A 24,788-nucleotide genomic window follows, 5' to 3' on the forward strand; every position below is an offset into this window, starting at 1 on the left:
ATACTCCGCCCCCTGATCACCAAACAGAACAGAACCGCTCACCTGCATAAAGTGGCGGGGATTTTGATTCATGACTCGAATCTTTAAATACGTTCACAGTACTTAAAATATATTTTGTTACTTTCATTTCTATAAAGAATAACAGTAAAGCTAAGAAGATAATACATATATGGCTAAATTTATATTATATCAATTTATATGGATGTTATCATGTTCTGTAACGGTTTACCCCTGATGAAAACAAACAAAAATAAATAAAGTGACTCTTTCTATAGGTTACATAGTTACGCCAGTAGGTGGCGAAAAGTTTAGCATCTTTGCGTTATGAAATAAATCATTCACCCAGTGTCTTTTGTTTGTTTGTGTTTAACGCCATTCAGTGTTGTTCCGATTAAACAAATCATCCAGTTCATTCAGACTCATTTAGTAAAGGGAACTCAAATGAGAACGATTCACTTACACCGATTTGTTTACAAGTTACCACAAATGAGTACAAACTATTACCAAAACAGCTGCAAAGCCAAGTTCATGTTCAGAGTTTCATGTCGCGCTTTTCATATGAAAAGACACAAATTCATAGTTATACCACATGACTTTCATAAAAAGCATTTATTTTGTAACTTTGTGTCTCCACTTTTGCGTAATATTCACTCAAAGCAATGTTTTATTAATTTGACACAGATATTACATTTCAAGACTCAAACACTTCTTTAATGTGAGGTTTGGCATACTGTCTTGCTGTATTGCTAGTATTGTCTTCAGTATCTGTGAGTCCCAATTGTAGCAGCATCCTAACGGCGTCCACATGCTGCCCAATGCATGCCATATGTAGAGCTGCAAACCATAAAAACATATTTTCACATCGTGTTCTAATAAAAAGATCCCAATTACGGCATCTCACTAAGGTGGCATTCAGTGAAAAACACTGTAAAGTGTAATCCTACCTGATCTTCCTTTTGTGTCTCTTGCATGTAGATCAGCGCCCAGGGCACACAGTGTTTTTATTGTGCTTGTGTGACCTTCCTGAAAAATTAGCATTGAGATCAAAGCCAGATTAAAAGAGGAAGTGTGTTTATCTTAACTGTGCTTCATGTTTAATGCAATAGATACAACCTTTGCAGCGTAATGTAATGCAGTCAGCTCCAGTTTTGTGGCTCTTGAGTTTATATCGATACCAAGATTATGCACGAGAAAAGAAAGTGCTTCTTCCTGAGCAGTTACAGAGGCCTGGTGTAGGGGCTGCACACCGAGAATATCTACAGCTGAGGGAGATGCCTAAACCAGATAAACATGGACATGCTCATATCTAGTATAAGAAAAACATTGTAAGTGAATTATAATGCAAATATGAGCTAACCTGGTGATTCTCAAGAAGCAGTTTAGCAATAGCTATGTGTCCATTCCTTATGGCATCCATAAATGGTGTGACTCCACAACTGTCCTTCCCATCAGGCTCATAGCTACAACTGAATTAACATGCAAACCGTGTGAGCAAAATAAGAAGGCCTTGTGTTATACACGCATACTCAAAATATGTTACCTTTGAAGCAAAATCTTCACTGCATCCTCACAGCCGTGCATAGCTTGGGTGAGAAAAAGGCAGATACATAAATGCAAGTCTGGGAAATTTGGGGGGAAAAAATCATTTGCTTCTATACCAGCAGTGTGGAGGGGCGTTCTGCCAGTCTTGCTCTTTGTCTTCCAGACCTCGGGTTTGGCCAGTAGGAGGTGGTGTATGATGGCTGGATCTCCTTCTCTGCATGCAATGTGGAATGAGTTCCATCCATCCTTGTTCTGCAGCATTGGGTCAGCACCGTGATTCAGCAGCTCCAAAATGACATCGAGGTTTCGACGGGTACAGGCCATCATAAGAGGGGTCCTAAAGAGGATAGAAGTAATTTTTGTTCAAATGCAGTAAAGCTGCTCGAGAACAAATGGCAGTGTTGGTATTACTAACTAAAAATAAAACAATTAAAACTCATTTTCGTTAACTGAAGTAAAGCTGAAATAAAATTAAAAAATGAATATAATTCATATTGCATTTCCATGTTGTTTAATATCAGGTTAATAACGCACTAAGAATCCTTTTGTGTTTTATTATTTTACTGTGATATTTTTGATAGCTCGCTTGTAATCAGGCTTTCATATTTTGACAGTGCCAACTACACAGCTTGCGTTCTGTGTCTAGGTAATAAATTTTCTCTAATTGTTAATGAAATCTGTTTTTAATTATTATTAAAAATCATACAATTGTTAGCATGCATAATTTATGAACGAAAATCAGAAATGCTGGCTTGGCAACTAAATGAAATAAGTTTGAAGAAGTACTAAAATACAAAAACTAAAGCTGAAATAAAAACAATTAATTAAAGCTAAATAGAAATATTTTAATACAAATAATTAAAATCACAAAAGTACAACAAAATTACTAAAACTACAATGAAAAATTTAAATATAAAAATAAAAGCTAATTCAAAATATTAATAAATATAATAAGTGTATATATAAAATACTAAAATAACACTGAGAGCTACATGAAAATGATCAATGCCCAAACATGTTCTGTATGGATTTATGTGCACACATTATAATTTTACAATTTATACTTCAACTACAATTTTCACTTGTTTAATTTGTACCAATAAAAACGTATTTTTCATTTATATTTATTTATTTATATACATTTAATTTTTTAAGTTAAAAATTGTATATTCCTTATGCATCTTAAATTGTATCTTTCATTTATATTTAATCCTTTTAAAATAATCTATTCACATTATTTGTGATTAATAACGGAGTATTGTATTTGCCGAATTCATGAAATACTGAACATTTTTCAAAATAAATGTGGGTTAGTAAAGATGTATTAAAAAGTGTTATTTTAGTGTTATTTATACTATTATGGTATTTATTAATATGTTGAATTAGATTTAATTGTAATATTTTGAGCTTTAATAATTTTGTGATTTTGTCATTTTTATCTAGGTTTCATTTATTTTTTATTTCAGTTTTAGTTTTAGTAATGCTATTACGAAAACGTTTTTCAGCATTAATTTAATATTTATTTTTTATTCTATATTTATTTCAAATAACGACATTTTTAAAATATTTAATAATAATAACAACGCTGGTATTAAATGACGTATAACTATAAATATATATACAAACAACGGCAGACAAACAGTATTTTGCACTCAGCTAAAAAAAAGTTTCCTTCGAGCCGGATTCGAACCAGCGACCTAAGGATGTCAGTGTTGAACCTCTACAGTCCTCCGCTCTACCAACTGAGCTATCGAAGGCGTTGAGTTACATTCTGCCTCCTGATACCATATTCCACCCACTACATGCAAATGCTTTTATTCAAATCAGTGATTATAACTTACCAGTCTGCTTTCTTCAAACTGTCTATTTTCGCTCCCCTGGCAATGAGGTACCGCACACACTCATAATGACTCATGGAAGAAGCCTCATGCAGAGCTCTCTTGTAGTCGTTGTTATACACCTCGATGTCCATGTTGAGCTCCTCTACTAAATAACGCAAAATGTCCATGTGTCCATGTCTGGCAGCATAGTGCAGTAAAGTATCTCCAGATTTCCCAAAATGAGTATAGATGACAGCCTGCTTGTTGACGTGCTCACTGAGTTGCTCTCTGACTGTGCACAGCTCTCCATGTTGAACTGCTTTGATTAAGGGCTTTAATGTGCTTTCTTCCTCCATTTAGCTCAGTTAAATCCTTCTAAGTAGACTGCTTAAAGGGAAAGATATATACACAACAGCGATGCATTACTAGTGAAATATCAACAGAAACCTCCAATGTTTTTACTGCATGGTCGGACGTAATGTGTCGACGACACCACCGTTTACTTCAAAATAAAAGTCCCACTAATAGTCACACTTTTGATCTTTGCAAAATATAATATTCTTATAAAACTATAAAACAAGAAAATGAAGCACAATGGCAAAGCAGTATGACATTACCTGTTCTTATGTTTCTTACTACCCACAAACTGCTGGTAGACAGACAGACAGACAGATAAATACAGAAGACAGACAGATAGATAGATAGATAGATAGATAGACGTGCACAGACATTTTGAGGGGCAGGGGCTCAAGTGGAAAAAAGGGCACTTCTCATATTTATTTAAAAAAAAATTCTAATAAAAACGTTAAATATATTAGGGGTGTGCGATATTGACAAAAATATATCTCAGTATTTTCTGGGATTTGATTGATAACGATAATTAGATGATATTTTGCTGAGTGTGTTATTGTGCTGATATCTTAAGGGCTGCCGTGGACAGCTGACTCGTAAAATGTTTGATATTCTTCATATTCTGTGTGGTGATCAGTTCACAGCAGTGATATCAAATTAATCTTTTCCAATAAGTTTAAATAGATTTTTACCTTTTAAATGAAATCAGTATTGACAAAATCCATCTTTGCAATTCAGAGAAAACACAGAAGCTGCATTAAGGGGCATTTAGATGCATTTACACACTGTTTAATGCAGGACATGAATAACCTGCAGTTACAAATGCATTCATACTCTTTTGATATTTTAAACATAAAACGTTGAATACTGATATTTGAAATTATAAAAGAAAAAAAATGAAAAGATACTTTAAATGTGAAATTAAAACTGCCAGTAGGTGGCAGCAAGTCACTGTTAATAAGTGAGTCATTGCGACTGAACCGAATCATTTAAACGGTTGATTCATTCAGGAACGAAACACCGTCATGTTGCTCAGAGATGCAAATTGGAATTATATTTGTTGGGGAAATAGAGCAAAAACAGTCAATATTGTGTCTAAAACGTAAGTATCTTAACATTAAATTCTTGTTTATTGAACTGCTGTATAAAATCAATATCACATTTGCAATCATGCTGCTTTTTGGTGGAAAAAACGTCAGTCTTGGCATGATACTGATTAACTACATGAAATTATATAAATATATACATTTCTGCCCCCATATCTTGAATTTTGTGATCCTTCTAAATGCATTTTAATAAACTGAATCATGCAGTGAACTGAATCATAGCTCTCATGACTTTTGTCTTTTGGGTAATTAGCTGTAAATTCGAGGCACAGGTAGTTTTTAGTTTTTTGTTCATCACCACTCGCCTCCACACCAAGACAAATACAACTGGAAAGGGAGGGAGGGCTTCACTTCTGCGGCTCTCTGCCTGATGCACGTGTGCCGATCAGGCCCGGTTCTTGACAGCTATAGAAGGGTGGGCTGGCAGATATGTGAAAATAATGAAAATAATTTTGCAAGTCTAGATATTTATACTGTTGATATTGCTATATTAACTATATTAACTATAGGCTGTTATATGTAGACTGGAAAAAAAGCTTTCATGGGCAGCCTAGAATATCATGCACTTTTGATGCATGTGCCGATCAACGTGCGCTACACTGCTGTGTGCCGCGCCTGCGCGGAGGGGCGTCGGAACTCGACAGCATAGACATAATATGTCTCAATATTTCCCGACCCGACATTTTGATTTTTTTGTTAGTTTGACAGGGAAAGCTGTGCGCAAACAGAAAACACACACACACGCGCGCGCACATATAGCTATACATATATTCATTTATACAAAATTTAAAAAAGACACTCCCCAGAAAAAAAAGCGCACTTTCTCTCGAGGAAGAAAAAGGGCAGGTGCTCAAGCCCCCTTTTATGTCTGTGTGCACGTGCCTGGATAGATAGATAGAATGGTGTAAAAGTGGCTTACAAATAAATTCACTTCAGGTAGAATTTTACATATATCATTTAATATTTAGCCTTGGGGCATTAGCCTTTTATTACAGCACAATTTGCATAATTTATCAATACCGTTTGTGTACAACCACAAAAACCATGACAGCTGGATTTTTTTTTCATCAGTTTACATTAAGTGGAAAACCAGACGGATTATACAAGCATATCTTTGTACAGTCAGCATACATATTTAGATCGGATTAATTTTTCATAATATTTTTCTCTTTGTAAATAGAATCTGGACACAAAAATAGTATGAACAAACCACCAACAAAACATGCAACATCCAGTGAAAACACCATACGTTTCCTGATTCTACTTGGAGTCAGTAAGGTCAACATCTGCTCTTTATTATACAGGGTTAAATCGGTGTCTGTTGTGCAGGTCAAGTCCAGTCCATCAGAGGCAAGCATGAGGAAAGCTTTTACCCTAGTGCATGTACAACATGTAACACACAGATCAAAACACAGTCGCTCTGCTCCTTTCCCTCACACATGCTCTTCGCTGAACCAGAAAACTAATACAAGATCCGATTTGTACAAAAAGAAAAATCTTATTTTTATTTACACGTCTTGGTTTTATTTTTTTATTATCATTTTTGCAGAGGTGAAAGAGTTAGTGTGGCGAAGTGAAATTGGAGCATGCGTGGATTATTCAGAGGAGGCTGCGTTGGTTACGATGAATTAATGTGACGAATTGTTATATGATGCTTTTTTCCCTCATCTAATTTGTAACACATTCTGGGAGATCAGAATATATAGTGAAAGCTGAGCATTGTATATAAAGCTGAGTGCAGTGAGATAGTTGTTTCCAGACACTGTGAACGATGAACATAAGATGACCAGTCTGCTATGATCCTGTAAACGCATTTTGTTATATACATTTGAATTCTCAAAACTAGCAGTTAAATAGTCGAGTAGGTAAATCAACCCTACGTTTTTGCAAACTCGTTGCATGACCTCAAAATAGCAATATAAAATTAATTAAACAAGCATCAAGCAAAAGACACAACCAAATATACACATAAAAGCAAACATATATATACCATGTGGGGAAAAAAAACACAAAAATAAAAAAAAAGTCCTCATTCGTAATGCTTTATCTGTCCTCCGACCACTAAACAATAAGTACATCAGATGTATTTTCGGTTGCATAGAATAACATACACAGAACCTGCGGATTTTGGTAGTTTGGCACAGGTTAAAGGTTGACTTAACCCTTACGCTGGATGTTTGAGTGAATATCAGTAAGTGCTTGAGCTGTAAAATGGCTGGGCTAAGTGTTGTAAAGTTTGAATCCACACATCCCAAATTTAAAGGCATAAAAACTAACATACATAACACTAATGGCATTTGATTTAGTTGTCTGCATTGCAAAGTGGCCACACTTTTCTGAAAGAATGAGATGGTGCACTCAGCGTCTAAACGTCTCCTTTTAGACAAATAAACTGAAAAGAAAATAACAGTTAGCCAAAATGATCTGTTAAATTAAAAATGAACACATTTTGAAGTCATCTCCCTGATCCTCACTGTTGTCGCCTTTAAGCTGAACCTGCTTAGATCAAAGATCAGCTAATAACTTTTAAGCAAGGCTTTTTCATCGAAACCTGAGTGTTTAGGAGTTTGTTTTTTAATAAAACATAATATCAACATTGTATCAGCAATATGATGCGGACAGACACTACACTGACCCATTCAAACTCTAATCCTTGAGTATTTAAGAGACAGATGCGTATGAGTTTGTGTGGGGGATTGACAGTGTTTGACTTTTTTTAAATGGCAGGATGTTTTTTGACGAAAAAGCTACCAACCTACATTCGTAAAATGCTAGACACAAAGTGCAAATCATATAACAGTGCTGGATTTGACATTTTCAACTGATGCTGCTGCATATCGGGGATATGTCGTCTGTCACATTCATCAAATGAGATAGCAAATCATAACAATCAGCGAACACTTTCTATTTAATTTCCCATTCATTTCTGTGAGTCATATTAGACCGGCAGTTTTCTTAAAGGTTTAAATTATTTGTAATTATCTGCTTCTTGATTCCTAGAGCTCTGAAACTGTATCTCAGACTTTGATGAATTTAGTATCACACAGCGAAAGATGAAATGTTATAATAACCGTACTGACACAAGGAGTCATCACAACACCCAATAAATCATATTTCATTCATTTAAATCTGTCTATAATATACCATAAAATACTCTTCTAATCCATTGATAATATGCTTTAAATATCAGTTCTTTCAACACATAATAACATCTGAGAGGGAATGTAAAATAACAATAAATATCTAAAACTGAATTTGTCTCTATCATACAAAAATAATGTATATGATATCCGTCTCTATCTGTAAACAATCACAAACGGGATAAATAAACTTTCACTCTATTATCTAACTGTCTGTTGTGGCCCAATGTACACATATTATTATACATACATCGGTATAAATATGTGTCGATAAGTGTGAGTGATTGTGAAAGTGCATGTACACATATACGTATGAACATTGTGTGACTCTCCGGCTCAATTTTTTGAGCTTTTCCCAACGTAAAGATCTGCATCTCGTCAATAAGGGTCAGACCCTTTCTGTAAACACCATTATACACCTGTTTCTCCATGGCTTGGGTTAACACAATCACACGTGCCAGTGCAATCGGGAAGCTCCCTGTGTCGGCCCTCCAAATTCAGCTCAGTTTAGTCCCAAAGAGTGCGGCAGAGATGTGCGACTCCGCTGCCTGTTCTGTCCTCGCGCCTCATCCGACCGCCGTCTTTAGGAGTGGATCTGAGCTGTGCTGGCCAGCAGCTTGTGCCAGCTCACCACCCGTTTCCGCAGGTCTACCTTATCCAGCCAGACGTAGGCTTCGCCGATTAGGGTCTTCTTTAAGAACTTGCCTCCGTTTGAAACAAGAAAGAGCTGCAAGGGTTGGAATAAATATGAATCACATGACTTTAAGTTGGGTCACATTTTAACACCCTAGTGCGTTGATTTCTGGTGTACCTGAATGGAATGACCTGTGGGGTTCATGCAGAAACGGAAAGTTTCGTTAAAAGACGGTTCGCGATCATGACGACACACTCTAGTTTTCTTCTTGATGATTCTTTTCTGAGTGGCCACATTCACCACATAGAGCTTCACATACAGGTCTGTAAAACAACACCAAAAGCAAGTATTAAGCGTTCCTCTCTTAAGTCCTGTTTAAACAGCATTTATGTAAGAACATTTGGGAAGCTTACATCAATAAGACAATGTGTATATCAACCATATATGTGACTCTGGACCACAAAACCAGTTGTAAGTCACACGCGTATATTTGTAGCAATAGCCAGCAATACCTTGTATGGGTCAAAATGATCGATTTTTCTTTTATGCCAAAAATCATTAAGATATTAAGTAAAGATCATGTTTAGTGAAGATATTTTGTAAATTTCCTACTGTAAATATATCAAAACATAATTTTTGATTAGTAATATGCAATGCTAAGGACTTCATTTGGACAACTTTAAAGGCGATTTTCTCAATATTTTGATTTTTTTGCACCCTCAGATTCCAGACTTTCAAATAGTTGTAATCTCGGCCAAATGTTGTCCTATCCTCAAACCAGACATCAATGGAAAGCTTATTTATTCAGTTTTCAGATGTTTCAATTGTTAAAAAATGGACCCTTCTGTGGTTTTGTGGTTCAGGGTGAACATGTTTGCAGTCATGTCTTGTTACCTGGGAGGTGGTCTGGAGACTTGAATTTGTATGTTATGTTTCTGCACTGTAGGATCTCAAGCACCAGGTGTTCCCCCTCTGTCTTCATCTCCTTCTTCAGGGCAATCTTTATCTCCCCTATCACCTGAGTCTTACCTAAACGGGCAGACACAGACACGTCAATATCGCAATTCTTCTTCCTGTCTGTTATCTCTGTATCTCTTCCTCCCACATTCTGTGAATCTCTGAGCATGAGGAGCATAGAGATAGTGATAAATAACATGGCACAGGAAATAGATGAATCCAGGAGGAACTATTATTCCACTCTTATTTAAGTCATAGATAAAAGTGTGATAATATATTCTATCGTTCAAAAGTTTGCAGGCAGTACGATTTTGTTTTTAGAAGCACTTGGGAGTTTTATTCAGCAAGGATGCATTAAATTGATCAAAACTGATTTCTATTCATCAAATAATCCTGAAAAGCATCACGGTTTTTGACACAAATATTAAGCAGCACAACTGTTTTCAACTTGAGCACCAAATCAGCACATTATAATGATTTCTGAAGGATTATATGACACTAAGATTGGAGTAATGATGCTTAAAATTCAGATTTGCCATCACAGCAATAAATTACACTTTAAAGTATATAAAATAGAAAACAGTTATTGTAAATTTAAATAATATTTCACAATATTTCTGTTTTTATTGTATGTTTGGTCAAATAAATGCCGAATAGGAGAGCATAAGAGGCTTCTTTGAAAAAATATATTAAGAAATTTTTACCAACTACAAACTTTTGAACTGTACTGTAGATAAAAGTATGATGTAATACAATTATACAAATTATACAAAATCATAATATATACAAAATACTGTATATTGAATTCAACTTCTTTGGTGCCACATTGTACTCCACAATACCATGCTATTGACACAAACACGCACAACTAATCACAAAACCACACAACATCCCATGCAAACATTACCCTCTGTATCTCCATGAGCGGATTTCACAGCTTCTGTGCCGTTTGGAATCTTTCCACTGAATAATAAACAACATCAGGTCAGAGAACGCGTGGAGTGCCAAGAAAATGGAGGGATTTGAATAAATAATAAACAAAAAAAGCAGTCTAGATGCTACCAAATAAAACCATGAAATTGTAAATTATTTAAAACAAAATATGACAGATTAGCAAATATCATGGGAGTCATATGGAAAGCACTCACAATCTGGGAACCTGGAAGATAGCACTATCCACCGCATTGGTCCCGCCCTCTTCATCCAATAGGCTATAGGCACTGCCACTCAGACCGCTGTCCAATGAGGCTGCAGTAACAGGAGCATCACCAGATCTATGGCTGCGGGACGCTGTTTTTGAAGTGGACTATGTGAGTTGCATGAGTTACATAGACTACTACTAGTTTGCAACTGGTAACTATTAATTTTAGGGGTAGATATCCACATATCCACTCCCAACACACACACACACACACACATACACGCAAATAGATACTGCTGGCAACATTTAAAGAAAGCATGACAGCACTCCATAAATGAAAGGAAATATCACAGACAGAGATATGCTAAGCAGACATCAGATGACAGAAGCAAAAGCACAGACACAACAAATTAAACTGTTCATTAGTAAACTGTGTGTTTGAGTTTTGTACATTAAGTTATTCCATTATGCTAATTATGTTAGCATTACGCTAAGTTTATTTTAATTGTGGTTACTTGTGATTAATAATATTTTCATAGATTTTTTTAATGTTGATGCAGTGTTTGACTGAGAGTGATGGCGATGGTGTGACGTGGGATGCATGATTTCGGCACTTAATTCATGCACACAGTCTTTTCCACACAGATTCAGCAACGGTAACGCTAACACCAGGCATCTAATGACTCTCTCAGGATGGTCAGGGGGTCACTGCTCCCTCCTAGAGTTTGTTGCAGTTGAGTGCTACTGTTTTGTCCCCTGGTTTTGGGGAAGCACGTTGCTGGACTGTTGAATAAGACTGAGACTCGCTGCATGAATTTCCTGTGAAGTGGAAGAGGGAGGATTCCAGTCGAAAGTGAGCATCACTAGGTCCTAATCACTCAAAAAACTGAGGCCTTCGAAGGTCGCAAGGCATGTATTTGCAGGACAAGCGTCACTGCTAATCTATTGTGAATCAGCAAAATTAAGGCCTGGTCATACCAACACAAATTTTCGACAGGAAAAATCAGCCTACATGCGGTTTGTATGTTCAGACCAATCTCAAAATGCAATTTCACTCTCTGTCAGTAGGTGGCGCTTACAGAAAAGCTTTTATGTTAAAGGGATAGTTCACCCAAAAATGAAAATTCTGTCATTAATTACTCACCCTAATGTCGTTCCAAACCTGTAAGACCTTCGTTCATCTTCTGAACACAAAGGAAGATATTTTTGATGAAATCCGAGCGCTTTCTGACCCTGCATAGACAGCAACGCAACTACCCCGTTCAAGTCCCAGAAAGGTAGTAAGGATAATGTTAAAATAGTCCATGTGACATCAGTGGTTCAACCATAATTTTATGAAGCTACGAGAATACTTTTTGTGCGCAAAGAAAACAAAAATAACTTTATTCAACAATTTCCTATCTTCCGTGTCAGTCGACGCGCATTAATGAGAGTACCACGATGCATGTGTGTGATGCTGCAGACGCAGGAGCCGGCGTTCTGACGTAGAACCCAGATGCGCTGTGCTTAGTTTCATTTTTGGTTGAACTATCTCTTTATTTTCTTATGTTTGTCGAAATATTTGATTACAATGATGGATTTTAATTGCCTTTAGGTGTTCATTGTTCAAAATGTTTCAATAAAAACACACAAAGGCAGTGCTGCACAATTTTACATTTTTGACACTCGCTTGTCATGAATAATAAACAAAATCAAACAGCATTTTTAAAACAGACGTTACAATTTTTTTATTTGGTATGATGTTCATTAAACAACAGCAAATACAATAATACAGAGAAAGATTCTTCCTCTGCTTTTCACTGTCACTCAACCAAATAGTCTTTTTGTGAGCGCCACCAAGTTGTTGTTTTATGTAACAGCAAAAGCATGTGTCTCCAGAGTCCAGACACATGACCAAAAGTGCAATTCTTATTGGTTAGCCAGTTTTCGTCACAGTGCAATGGAAAAGAGATTGGAACACTTATCCATTAAACAAATTAATTCAAATTGACGCCATGCAAATATTTGTGTTGGTCTGAACAGACGTAATAACTGCCGTTCAATCAAATTAAATTTAATTATTTTCGCACCAAACATTCTGTTGGTGTGAACAGGCCTTTTACATAAAATTCCTGCGAATGAATGCTAATACTAATGATAAAATCTTGTTTCTTTGTTTCTTTAATTCAAACATTTCAATTTGTGTGCTGTTAAACTTCTACTTATGTAAATATGTAAAAGAATATTTAGTCCCGGGAGGAACAAATCACTTCAGGTTTCAAAACGAATTGTGAAGATGCGGCACCCAGGATCAAGTGATCATAACTGCAGACTTACTTCCTTGACTGTCTTCTGTAACGGTTTTGTGTAAAGGAATCCAGTTGCTCACTTTCGTTTGGAAAGACCCTTCAGATAGCATCCCCTTCCCACAGTGCCCTTCGTGAGCACAAAACACCCTTTGCAAAACAGCTAGTCCTCAGCTAGTTCCTCTAGTTAGATGTGCGTTAGTAACTCAACATCCTTTCGCTCTCTCTCTTGCTGTCATCGGCAATCATACGAGACGTTCAACTCTCACCTCCGTCCGGCTGTGGCCTCTCTTCAGACATGGCTTTCCTGAGGGTCAGGTGACGGCCGTCAGGGATCTCATTGGCTGGCGACTCAGACGGGGCTCTCTGAATGGTGAGCACACCAACTACGCTGTGCCTGTGGTGCCTCGGGTCGAGGTGGCCAATTTGGGCTGGGGCCATATATCAGCCGTGGGGTGGGAGGCGAGAAGGAGGGGATGTTTGGAAAGGGGAGAAGTGGGGCGAGATGGAGACTCAGAGTATGAACTTGTCACAACATGGACACCACCAGCTTTTACTGTAGGTCATAGTCACATGCAGCCACAGTACGCTTACAGCGTCGACTGAGGTGCAGTTGTGTATCATTTAGCACACATTGGACTTGGTGTTTAATCTTTCAAAGTGTGTTTACAGCTTGTAGTTTCTCACCTCTCCCAAGAAGTCATTGGCAGAGCTCTTGTCGTAGTCCCACACGCTGACCTCTAGTGTCTTCTTTCTTAGCTAAACACACACACACACACCACACAAACACAGAGTATTCAACGCCAAGATGATTTACTTTGTGACTATTACCATACATTATTTTAATGTTGTCATTCTAAGTAACTTCAACTGAACTATTCCATGGTTAATCTCTAAATGAGGGGTAAGAAACATCTTATAGACAGTTTTTTTTATTACTCAGTATTTTTCTTGTTTTCCAATAAAACATATTTAAAAGTGACAGTAAAGACATTTATAATGTTGCAAAACATTTTATTTCAAATAAATGCTGTACTTTTAAACTTTCTATTTATCAAAGCAGTAATTTTTCATGATTTCCAAAAAAGTATTGAGCAGCACAATTGTTTTCAACCTTTATAATAAGAAATGTTTCCTTAGTACCAAATCAGCATATTAGAATGATTTCTGAGGGATCATGTCACATTGAAGACTGGAGTCATGTCTGCTGAAAATTCAGCTTTGCCATCACAGGAATAATTTACATTTTAAAATATGTGAATATAGAAAACTGTTAGGTGAAATTGTAATAATATTTCACAATTATGGTTTCAACTATTTTTAATCAGCCTTTGTGAGCTTTCTGAGATATTCTGAACCTCTTCTGAAGTAAATTTATTTTGTTTTTAGAACATTTAGATACTTTTACTGGAAAGCAAGACAAAAATACTGATTTCTGTTAATCCAGCAAACATCTCCAACACGATATGCAGCACTGGAGCATTAAATCCAGATGGTTTTCAATACAAGCCTCAGCTACCTGCATTCTGTCTTTCTCTCTCAATTAAGAGCCGTTCGCCTCGCTTCAATAGTCCAGTAAAAACATATCAATCACATCTGTCAGCAGCAGCCTCAGTGAGCTCAACAGACTCAGGAAGCTCTTTGGTCTTAATTAGACTAAAGCACTTCTGGGAGACAACAGACTTTTCCCTGTTTGCACCAAAAGCCTGAGATCCTCTCTGAAGAGCTTTCAGATAATTGAAATCTCAAAACTGACTCGAGACGTTCAAACTAAAAAAAGCATATTCCATCAAAGTGAAATCAGATTTTTCTTTTGGTTTTCTAGACACCTGCAACCTAGACATGTGCAAATGATTGCGAGCTTGTAGTTCACCTGTTCCAGATGGATATTTTTGTAGATGACAGTCTGGTTCCACTCTGGGTTCAAGCTCTTCTGAACATGTTTGGACCTTCTTTTGTTTTCAGCACTGCAATCAGATAACATACCACAAGAGGTCACCATGAGTTGCAGGTAGAAATTCAGTTGGGCACAAACTTAACCATGAAACCCCTCACAGTGGTGGCAAATGGTTTGCACAATGGAGGACGTCTAGTATAGGCCCACTTGTGTTGCTGCAGTGACCATATACTACATTGAGAAATGATGATATAAAGAGCAAAACACTACATCATTAAGCCATTCATGTCCAAGCATGGCCAAGTCTTGTATTATGTGCTGGTACTGTAGGAAAGAATTACATACCTGGCATTCTGCACAACCATGACCTGACTGTGAAGATCCAGCATGCAGCAAAAACAGACAACAATCAGTGATGAGTGGGAAACTGCAAAGGGAGGGGTGTGTGTGTGTGTGTTTGTGTTTGCAGTAGCCCATGCATTCATGCCCATATGGAGCAGAAAAATGGAGAGCTCCTATTTCTGTAGGTTCAATCCAAGTACTGCATGATCAGATGAGAGCCAGAAATGATCCAACACACATACACAAACATACACACCAACTTACAAACATCAATCAGCGCTATCATTTTTCACACAAACTGAACTGGCATTGATTTTCCTCTTTTGCTGACTCACTTACTGCACATATAAATGCATGGACAAACACACACACACACACACACACACACACACACACACACACACACACACACACATACACACACACAATCATATACAGCTAAAAACTAGGTCTTACACAATATGCATAATCCTCTCCAGGTCTTTCCCACAGACCTGGTGCTAATTACAGCTGGATAAGTGATTTTCTGTTTCGTTAACTCATGGAAAGTGGCAGCTAGGATTGAATAGCAGCTCTGGGAGTCTTAATTTCCAGTGCCAAGGGTGAAACAGGTGGATTTATATTTTTTAAGTCAAGAAACCAGATATTAAAATCTTTTTTTCACACTCTCTGGATAGCTATTTTGGCAGGGCACTTAAAAAGGAAGAGGCTGGACATGTAAAGTGACCAACCAGTTAGCTGTTCACACTAAGGCTGAAACCTTGAGACACAATTCAGTTCCAGTCAGTTGACTTTTACTCAAGGTACTTACCCTCTACCCGGCAGCAAGTAAACTTTAACGAACGGATCCGAGTAGCCGTTATTGTCCCGGGGTGCCAGATTTCGTGCTTGAAGAACATGGACAATGAGATTTCCCAGCTGTTTGTCGTAATTTATTTGAAGCTGCAAAATCGAAGAAAGAAAGAAATGGCTATTCTACTTTCTACTACTAAAAAGATGAATGAATATGGCATACATTCTGTTGATTAATAAGCAGGGTTCTGACCAATGAATTCACTTTATACAATAGAGAATGCACTCATAATAAGCATTTTCCACCTGAAGAAATATTTTAGAGCTGAGCATAACTAGAAGAGTTTTTCACGAGTTCACACTTACATATAATAAACAGAGTAAAGGTTATGTGTATTTGGCGTGCTGTCCGAGGGGAGGGCTCCGAGCTCGGAATTTGACCCGAACCCAGAGTACCCCCGCCCCAGCCAATCATTGGGTTGATTACTGATTGTGCTCCTCTCGTGTTAATTAGGTTAATTATCTGAACGTGCTCCTCCCAAACTTTGTTAATAAGACATCATATATCGACTACAGAAATGTCCATTTTTGCAGGTCTGTAAACCACAATTTTAAAATTCCCTGACAAGCTACTCTTATAGCCTTGTTAATGAGAGCCAAAACCTACCTGGATCTCTCCTGACACTGAATGGGACTGAGTTTTTGCAGCCTCAGAGGTCTAAGAAACAAAACAGCAGCAGTAAGAAAAGACAGTTATGCATTTGAATCTCTACACACAAAAAGGCATCAAATAATTGTATGCGCATGGCATATGCGTACCTTGCTGTGACGCTTCTTGCTGACAGAGGGTGAACCAGGCTGGCCAGGGCTGGGAACTGCACTGGAGCCAGCGGACGCTGAGGCTTTATCCAGTGTTGACGCAGAGGAGGACGGCATCTGCTGCTGGGACACTTTCTGCAGCTCGGCAGCCAGCTGCTTAGGGTCCACACCTGGTGACCGCGGAGGTCTGTCACCTGTATAATTATAAATGCAAGTCAGAAGTATGTGGTAAAGTGCCATTGAGGTTAATTAGGACATTATCATTTGATTGTCTTCTCCACTGACTGGGGGTTCTCACCTTTGGTCTGGTCTTGAAGGTCTAGGTGGGAGCTTTCAGAATCAGACAGCATATTTAGGTCACTGGAAATAAATGGTCAACACAAAAAGTTCATTTAAAGGGTTAGTTCACCCCAAAATTTAAATTCTGTCATTAATTACTCACCCTTGTGTCATTCCAAACCCGTTAGCCCTCTGTTCACTAAAAATTCTCCCCGAGTTACCATCTTCCGCCATTTTGGGGAGTACCAACGAGGCATGTGCGCACTTTCTCCTGAATGTAATCAGCGTTGGTTACGTTCATTGGAAAGCACACATATGCATCGTGGTACTCCACAAAATGACGCGGCGGAGAAGAATTGTTGAATAAAGTCTTTATTTTTGTTTTCTTTGCGCACAAAAAGTATTCTCGTAGCTTCGCAAAAAAGTTGAGCCACTGATGTCACATGGACAGTTTTACCAATGTCCTTACTACGTTTCTGGGTCTGGGAACATTTCAGTAGCTTTGCTGTCTATGCAGGGTCAGAAGGCTCTCAGATTTCATCTAAAATATCTTAATTTCTGTTCTGAAGATGAATGGAGGTCTTAGGGTGAGTGATTTATGACAAAATTTTCATTTTTGGGTGAACTATCCCTTTAAGCAAACATGAAATCAAAATGGACCCTATTTGCTCTCTTAAATGTATGTTCCTGGTTTTAATGTACTTTTTGTACAAAACGTACTTCCTCTCAAATGACTTTCCTTTTTGGTTGAAGTCACAAATCCTTTTTACTTTTTCAGCCCCTTTCCCTCTAACCCTTTTTTACATAAAAAAAATGTTATGTCAATTTTTCATGATTTATTCCGGCCCTACATTTCTTCTTATTAAATATCATGTTTCATTAAGAAATACAAAATACAGAATAAAAATGGGTTAGGAACTGTGTTTCATTTTAACTTGACATTTAAATGTGCACTAATCTTTCCAAACAAGTCCTAATAATTTCTTTAGTTGTACAACTTTTTTAGTAGACAGATAGAAGGTCAAAGTAAAAATGACCTAAAGCACATTTAAATAATAAGTAGGTATACAAATCTGACACTCACAGTCTGACACATATCTCCGCCTCTCCGACCTGGTGACCAACTAGACCCTGCACCTCCTCGTACGTCTTACCAGTCAGAGAAATGCTGTTCCATTCCAGAACTTGCATTCCTATCCAAACACACACACATAGAAAATCAGCCATTAGATACATTTTAGTCTTCACTATCTGGAAGATCAAACACGCTGTGAAAAGCACTGCAACACCACACGTGATGTCTTTCAATTAAACAAACCGTGCTGTAGAAACCCTGTGAGAAAGCAGAGGGAAACACGTGCAGCAGAGTTCACTCCAAGTCACAGCAAACTAAAACCACTCTGTTGGTGCACTTACACAGATGAAAACGTGTCTTCAGGTAGGCCAGGTAGGCCCGCTTTGGACGTTTCGAAGCTCCCCTGTTACGGTGGATGCTTGGGGTGCCTGGAGGTGAATGTGTACTCGTGTCATGTACTGTATATGTACACACTCACATATTTTATAGTTTAATGTGAGAGACTGAACAGCCAGCTCACATTACTCCACTGCTTAACACCAGCTTGATAATATACATGAGTCACATGGCTGTTGTAACCATGCCGACAGCATGCATAATCACACTTAAAGCAAGTAGAAACATTTGACATTTTACCCTTAAGAAGCTTCAACTGCTGCTGGGACACTATGTGGGAGAGAGACAATATGACACGAGAAGAGACGAGACAAGAAGAGACTGAATAAGATGAGATGAGAAAAGAGTAGATATGAGAGAGAAGAGAAGGTCCAAGATGAGAAAAAGTGAAATGGGATGAGATGAGGCAAAGTGAAATGAGACAGTAGACACATAAAGAAACAAGATCAGAAGATAAGAGACAAGAAAAGATGAGAGAAGAGAAAAGACAGGAGGAGGTGAGAGATGTTGATACTTGGCAAGATGATATGAGACAAAAGTAGATATGAGAAGAGAAAAGATCAAAAGAGAAGGGATGAACAAGATGAGATGAGAAAAAGTGAGACAAGACAAGAAAAGGGTAAAGAAGGGACCAGATAAGATTCAATGAAACAAGAAGAAACAAGATTACAAGAGAAGAGTCGAGACAAGATGAGAAGAGATGAGACAAGATGAGAAAAGACAGGAAAATGAGAAGCAAACTGACAAGAAGAGTAGGCAAGAGAACAAGATGAGAAGAGTTGAGAGAGTAGACATGAGAAAAGATGTAAAGAGTAGGCAAAAGATGATGTGAAGAGAAAAGATGAGACTATATGAGATGAATTGAGACAAGATGAAAATAGAAGAGACAGTAAGTGATAAGATGAGGCGAGACAAAATAAACAAGATAAATGAGACAAGAATAAAGAAGAGAAGAGACAAGATGATACTAGAAGAGACAACATGAGATTCGAAGAGACGAGACGGGAGAGTATACATGAGAACAGAAAAGAACAGAACAGAAAACGAGGAGTAGAGGAGAGGACACAGCTAAGGAATCAGATGTCTAAATAAAAAGTGATATTTGATAGAGAGTGTGAGAGGAGGAGGAGGAAGACAGATGTGAAGTGTCAGTCCCAGTCAAAGCTCAGAATCTTCTCTCACAAAGCCCAGCTGTTGTATATAGCCTCATAAATAAGCCTGCACACAGACAGATTGACTCCCTCCGGCTTCTCTTTCCCCCTCGTCACCCATCCCGGCCCCTCGTAAATTATGACCGGGAGAAAGCAGCACAAAAGCTGGAGCCCAAGCAGACCTAATTTACAACACTCCATGCTCAACCTCAGCCCTGGAGAAAGAGAGAGCATTAACTTCTCCGTCACAACTGAGATCAATAGAGCTTGTAAAATTCAGCTTCATCAAAATGGCTGAAATAGTCCATCAAGACAGTCCAAATTTCACTCTGGGTTTTATTCCAAAAGTCTGTTAAGATTCTTCCAAGTCAACGGGAAGCTCTAGCCGTCAGCCATCATTGGGCGAATCTGTCACAATGAGGTCAATTCTGATTTTGTAAAGTGCACATTTACATAACGGCATTGTAAAAAAAACAGTGTCAAAGCAGTAAAACCTCAAACTCTTTTCAGCTGAACTCTTCAGAGGCATTTCAGTCAAAGTTTTGATATAAATTTAACACTCAACGCTCATTTGATCTGCGCAACACCTACGCCGCTAATGTACACCGCAGAGGAAACACAGTCATGAACCTGAAACTTCAACTTCATTTTCTGCTGCTCTATCTTTATCTCTCACGTCAAGAGTGAGTCACTCCTGGAGCCTGGAGGTGAAGAATCACGCGGATTAGCATCATTTGTTTTTCCTGTTTCCTACTTTGAAATATGACGTCACATTGTGGCCACCCCCAGAGTAACCACCCTTCACTGAGGTGCCTACCTTCCACAATCTTCCTCGTCTGTTCCGCAGCTCCTCCAGGTAATACTTTGGCAACATACGCACCAATGTGCCCATTGCTGCCCGGGACCTCTTTTCCTCCAACCACACGAATGCCCAGTCCGTTTCCTGTGAGAAAATAGTATTGCATACATATAAAGATGGTCCAAAACCTGCACCAGATGGTAACAAGCCTAGAAGACTCTTTTTGATCTTTATTTTATTTTTTGGATCAGTGAATTTTCATTTGTTTTAATAAGATTTTGAGTCAAAAAGTCCAATTACTCAAACTAGAAGTGGTTTTGCATATTGTTTTCCATATTTGAAAACCATTTTGTATTACACTATACAAAAATAAAGGTTTAAAAGGGTGTTTTCTCAGTGATGTCACAGAAGAACAATAGTGGGTTCCCCAAAGAACTTTTCAGTGAACAGTTTTTCTTAGTATGAAGAACATTTTTGTGCAATGGAAAGGTTCCATGGATGTTAAACGATCTTCATGAAACCATTGATACCAATACAGAACCTTGTGAACCCAATTAAACTAAAATGCCAATACCATCACATTTTACACAGCTGTTGGGTAAAAAAAAGTCTATAAAACCACAATTCAGACAACACAGATACATTCAGACAAGAGTCAACTGAAGCTAGAGTTTAAGAGAAAGGTTTAATTGTGCTGCCAGACCTAATGTATATTTCTATAAATGTCAGGAAGCAAATTGCCAAATCTATATTAGGCTTTTTAGTGGGGCACAAGTGTGTTCAATAAACTGTATATTATCCCTGGGCAATAACGAGGAAATGCTCAAGCTTTTTTGTACACCTTGTCAAGATGTTTAGGTGTCTATACAGAAACTGTTCTATGACATTCTGTCATTCAGAATCATAGGTGCAACAAATCCACCAGTCACAGCACAGGGCATTCACTATAGCCTTATTCATTGCCTTTTTAAGGCACTTGTTTGTTCATCAGTTTCTAATTACGAGGATAATCCAATTTGTGCATTACACACCATTTTGAGCTTTGATGACTGATGAAACTGGAGGGATACCAATCTGCCACATTGCTGCGTGATGTCTGCCCCGTTCTAATGCTTTAAGGAACATTGACACAGGAGATCAAGGGGAATCAACCACACCTACAGTAGGTGACATACCAAAGCATGAGGAGGGGATAGACCGCTGATGCGCTTTTGCTCAGCGGTTTCGTGTCTGTTGACATTTGGTGTGCAATGATGTGACAAAATGGAGTGCCACAAGAGGACGCTAAAGGGAAATTGGAGAAGAGCTAATGTGTTGTTTAGTAGTAGGCATAAAGTAAAACTGTGCCAATGCAATCTCAGCATGGTGAAACTAATGTTTGCATAGACATAAGCCTTGGGCATCTCTCCATGATGGCCTGGTAGGCAAACAGATCCTCTTTTATCAGGGACAGCTGTCCTAAACGTCTGTCTACATTGTTGGAGCATGTCAGGAAGCCAAACCACACAGCATTGAGTATTTGACAGGTTGCACTTACCTGATACACTATGATCTTTGGGATCCCGCTGTAGTTTTATTCTGGCATGAGGAAACGGGTAGTGTGCTGACTTTCCCTAAAGAGACATCAAATAAGCAGAATCAGACACTGTAACATGCAATAATATGTTTTGTCTGATGACCAGGTCTCTATAAAGGTCTCAGTTTTTTAGGTTTCTTGCAGTGTATATTTACTGTTTCTCGCTAATCGGACTGAAATGGTAATGCAAAAACCATATGTATCACCTGTCTTCTATCCCCTTGTCCGTTCTCTGTGCACCCATCTCGTGGTTTATCAAACCAGTCAGTTTCCTCCCGTCGCAGGTGGTACGCTTCAGAAAAACAGATGGAAATTAAAACGTTAAAGTCTTGCTTGCCGGTCTGTTAAAACAAAACCCCTAAAGGCTCTCTGGTAACATCGGGTACTAGAGACAGCTAAGGTACATATGCAGTCTCAAATTCAAACAATATAGAGCCATCTGGGACAGAAAAGGAAATGGTTATATAAAGTAGAGCAGTTATTTTTGCATGCAAACCTAAAACTAAAACAAACCCTGAGGATACAAGTCTTCAGATTGTATTTTTTTTTTTCTATATTTAATTCTCCATTGGAATTCTTTAGAAGATTTAGAGCAAGTCTGTTTACTACTGTACCTTCCCATAAAAATCTGAGGTTTTCATAAATAAGACAGGGGTTAATGACAGACAGAGGTAGGAAATATTTTGGCATACTATCTTGTATTAGTGTTGGCATGGGTCTTTCAGCTACAATGTGGAAAGGGTGGGTGGGGATGGGGGGTTATAGGTTTTTACATTCAAAGGCAATTTTAGATGTCAAGATTTTGACATGGACATGTAAATAATTGACCTCAGGTCATCAACATTTAACAGAAGACAATTTTAGTGTTTACAGACCTGACATTTCGATGTAAAATGATATGACAGATGTAGATCCTATTACATGGTGAAACACTCACTAACATGGAGCACTATTATTGTGTATAGATTTATAAGTGTGACTACTTTGATCAGGAAGTCATTACTTTCAATAGATTTGATTTGAAAAATTATTACTAGTATTATATGAATGATTTTTTTGTAAACCAAATTTGTGAAATTGCAGCAGCTTAAACTGAGAAAATGAGCGTTATTTTTAGAGAGAAAGGAGTGTGAAATTCCAATTTAATCACAGATGCAAAAGCTGCATTCACTAACACAGCATTACATTAGTGTGCAAATTCGTCATACTTCCTGCAACATGTTGTTATGGAGATGAATTTGCAGTTGATTTGGTTGCCTAACAGCTCATGGGTGATTGGCAGGTGGGTGGTCATGGTAGCAGGGGTGTGGGGGAGACGGGAGACGTGCAGGAGCCTATGGTGGTTATACTCTACCGTTTGTGACATTCTCATGTGAGTTTCCTGGATCGTCTCTGCTCAAACCCACCAGGGATTCACTTAGTGCTGCAACCAAGGCAAATGCATTTACTTCCAGATGGCACATATGATGAACAACACATCATATGCTGTTAAATGTATGGGGTCAGTTACGTTACAGATAAATGAAAAAAAGAACGTTCAAATTGGTGAGTATTTTGGGTTTGAGCTTCTCGTTCTGTGGTTGTGTGATTCTTTTAACTCTATATTGTGTAACAATTACAATATTCATGTTTTTATATTGTTCAGTGAAGTTTCATGCATTTCACAGATCATGGGGGGAAGAGACATGCAATCCAATGCAATTATGGTTTCATCAATCTTAAAATTATACTTTAAATGGTTTCATAAATCAAAAGACAAACATTAATACACAGCTGAGAAAAAGCATAGCCCTTTCTATTTGAAGGCATTTTTAGTTCCCAAGTGAAAAAGAAAGCAGATGAACATGCAAGAAAGTGAAAGAGTTTATTCAAAAAAAGACAGGAAGAGACATGCACATCACTTTTACTATTTATTAAAGGAACATCAAACATGCAAACACAAACTGGCATGGTATTATTTACTCTGGTTCATGCTAGCAACATGCATGAAGAGTATTATCTATCACTGAGAGAGAGAAGTTTGTATGGATTATGACATTTTGTGTATACTGTATGCTATAACATTTTCTGAATGAAAGTTAACTGAAACATCTTTTAATAAATTTAAAAACAAATGCTTGACTTTTATACAGAACAAAATAACTAAATGAAGAGATAATCTGTGTAGTTATACTATGACTTTTTTGCTATAAGGCACTTAATAGATAACTACATAACCAAAATATAACTAAACAGATGATTAATCAAGAACGTGTAGCTCTAGTTTACAAGCAGCTTAAAGGGGTCATATGATGCGATTTAAATTTTTCCTTTCTCTTTGGAGTGTTACAAGGTCTTGGTGCATAAAGAAGATCTGTAAAGTTGCAAAGACTAAAGTCTCAAATCCAAAGAGATATTCTTTATAAAAGTTCAGAGTCAGCCACTTCTTTTTAGCAGCATCATATGACCCCTTTAACTAAAAATGTTGAGGGTTATAAAGCTATTCTTATGCTAATGAAAAGAGATTTATAATATGTCTCATCAGTATAAGTGTAACTTTTTTCTCATTTATCCTATTCAGAGAGCACATATCCACATTAAATAAAATACAAAGACTGGAAGCATGCACTATAAGAATTCACACAGAAACAAAAAGTCAGTCTATGAAGAAATCACATGCAAAAATGTTTAACTCCAACTGTAACTA

General features: G+C 37.7%; 2 protein-coding genes and 1 non-coding gene across 6 annotated transcripts in view; all 3 read right to left on the minus strand.

Moving 5' to 3' along the window:
- Positions 1-542: 542 nt before the first annotated feature.
- Positions 543-5,162, minus strand: ankrd16 (ankyrin repeat domain 16). Of its 4 annotated transcripts, none has more exons than XM_016443085.1 (8): positions 5,125-5,162; positions 3,384-3,746; positions 1,659-1,879; positions 1,541-1,583; positions 1,358-1,466; positions 1,114-1,275; positions 945-1,023; positions 543-834 (listed from the first exon to the last, which is right to left on the minus strand). In XM_016443085.1, the coding sequence occupies exons 2-8, from the start codon at positions 3,716-3,718 to the stop codon at positions 692-694; spliced, it is 1,092 nt and encodes a 363-aa protein (XP_016298571.1). In that variant the 5' UTR covers positions 3,719-3,746; positions 5,125-5,162; the 3' UTR covers positions 543-691. The 4 variants fall into 4 exon arrangements, with proteins under 4 accessions (XP_016298571.1, XP_016298572.1, XP_016298573.1 ...); XM_016443086.1 differs by lacking the exon at positions 5,125-5,162 and adding an exon at positions 3,980-4,043; XM_016443087.1 differs by lacking the exon at positions 5,125-5,162 and adding an exon at positions 3,980-3,997 and having other exon boundaries at positions 3,384-3,749.
- trnay-gua (transfer RNA tyrosine (anticodon GUA)) lies at positions 3,212-3,299 on the minus strand. Its single transcript is given in 2 exon segments — positions 3,212-3,247; positions 3,263-3,299. It is a non-coding gene; the product is annotated as a tRNA-Tyr (tRNA).
- Positions 5,163-7,906: 2,744 nt separating the features above from the next.
- Positions 7,907-24,788, minus strand: part of LOC107655554 (protein piccolo-like) — a 42,961-nt gene continuing 26,079 nt past the window's right edge. The window contains exons 8-25 of the mRNA XM_016443071.1: positions 23,457-23,525; positions 22,309-22,394; positions 22,064-22,139; positions 20,545-20,670; positions 18,190-18,298; positions 17,125-17,186; positions 16,827-17,020; positions 16,675-16,725; positions 16,027-16,157; positions 15,219-15,245; positions 14,850-14,943; positions 13,664-13,735; positions 13,246-13,420; positions 10,699-10,840; positions 10,458-10,513; positions 9,488-9,622; positions 8,771-8,916; positions 7,907-8,686 (exon numbers count right to left, since the gene is read on the minus strand). Of these exons, the coding sequence (XP_016298557.1) occupies positions 8,543-8,686; positions 8,771-8,916; positions 9,488-9,622; positions 10,458-10,513; positions 10,699-10,840; positions 13,246-13,420; positions 13,664-13,735; positions 14,850-14,943; positions 15,219-15,245; positions 16,027-16,157; positions 16,675-16,725; positions 16,827-17,020; positions 17,125-17,186; positions 18,190-18,298; positions 20,545-20,670; positions 22,064-22,139; positions 22,309-22,394; positions 23,457-23,525 (1,895 nt within the window). The 3' untranslated portion in view covers positions 7,907-8,542. The remainder of the gene's footprint in view (positions 8,687-8,770; positions 8,917-9,487; positions 9,623-10,457; positions 10,514-10,698; positions 10,841-13,245; positions 13,421-13,663; positions 13,736-14,849; positions 14,944-15,218; positions 15,246-16,026; positions 16,158-16,674; positions 16,726-16,826; positions 17,021-17,124; positions 17,187-18,189; positions 18,299-20,544; positions 20,671-22,063; positions 22,140-22,308; positions 22,395-23,456; positions 23,526-24,788) is intronic.

This window comes from Sinocyclocheilus anshuiensis, unplaced genomic scaffold (genome assembly GCF_001515605.1).
Source record: "Sinocyclocheilus anshuiensis isolate Anshui unplaced genomic scaffold, SAMN03320099.WGS_v1.1 scaffold916, whole genome shotgun sequence".
Classification (NCBI taxonomy): Eukaryota; Metazoa; Chordata; class Actinopteri; order Cypriniformes; family Cyprinidae; genus Sinocyclocheilus; species Sinocyclocheilus anshuiensis.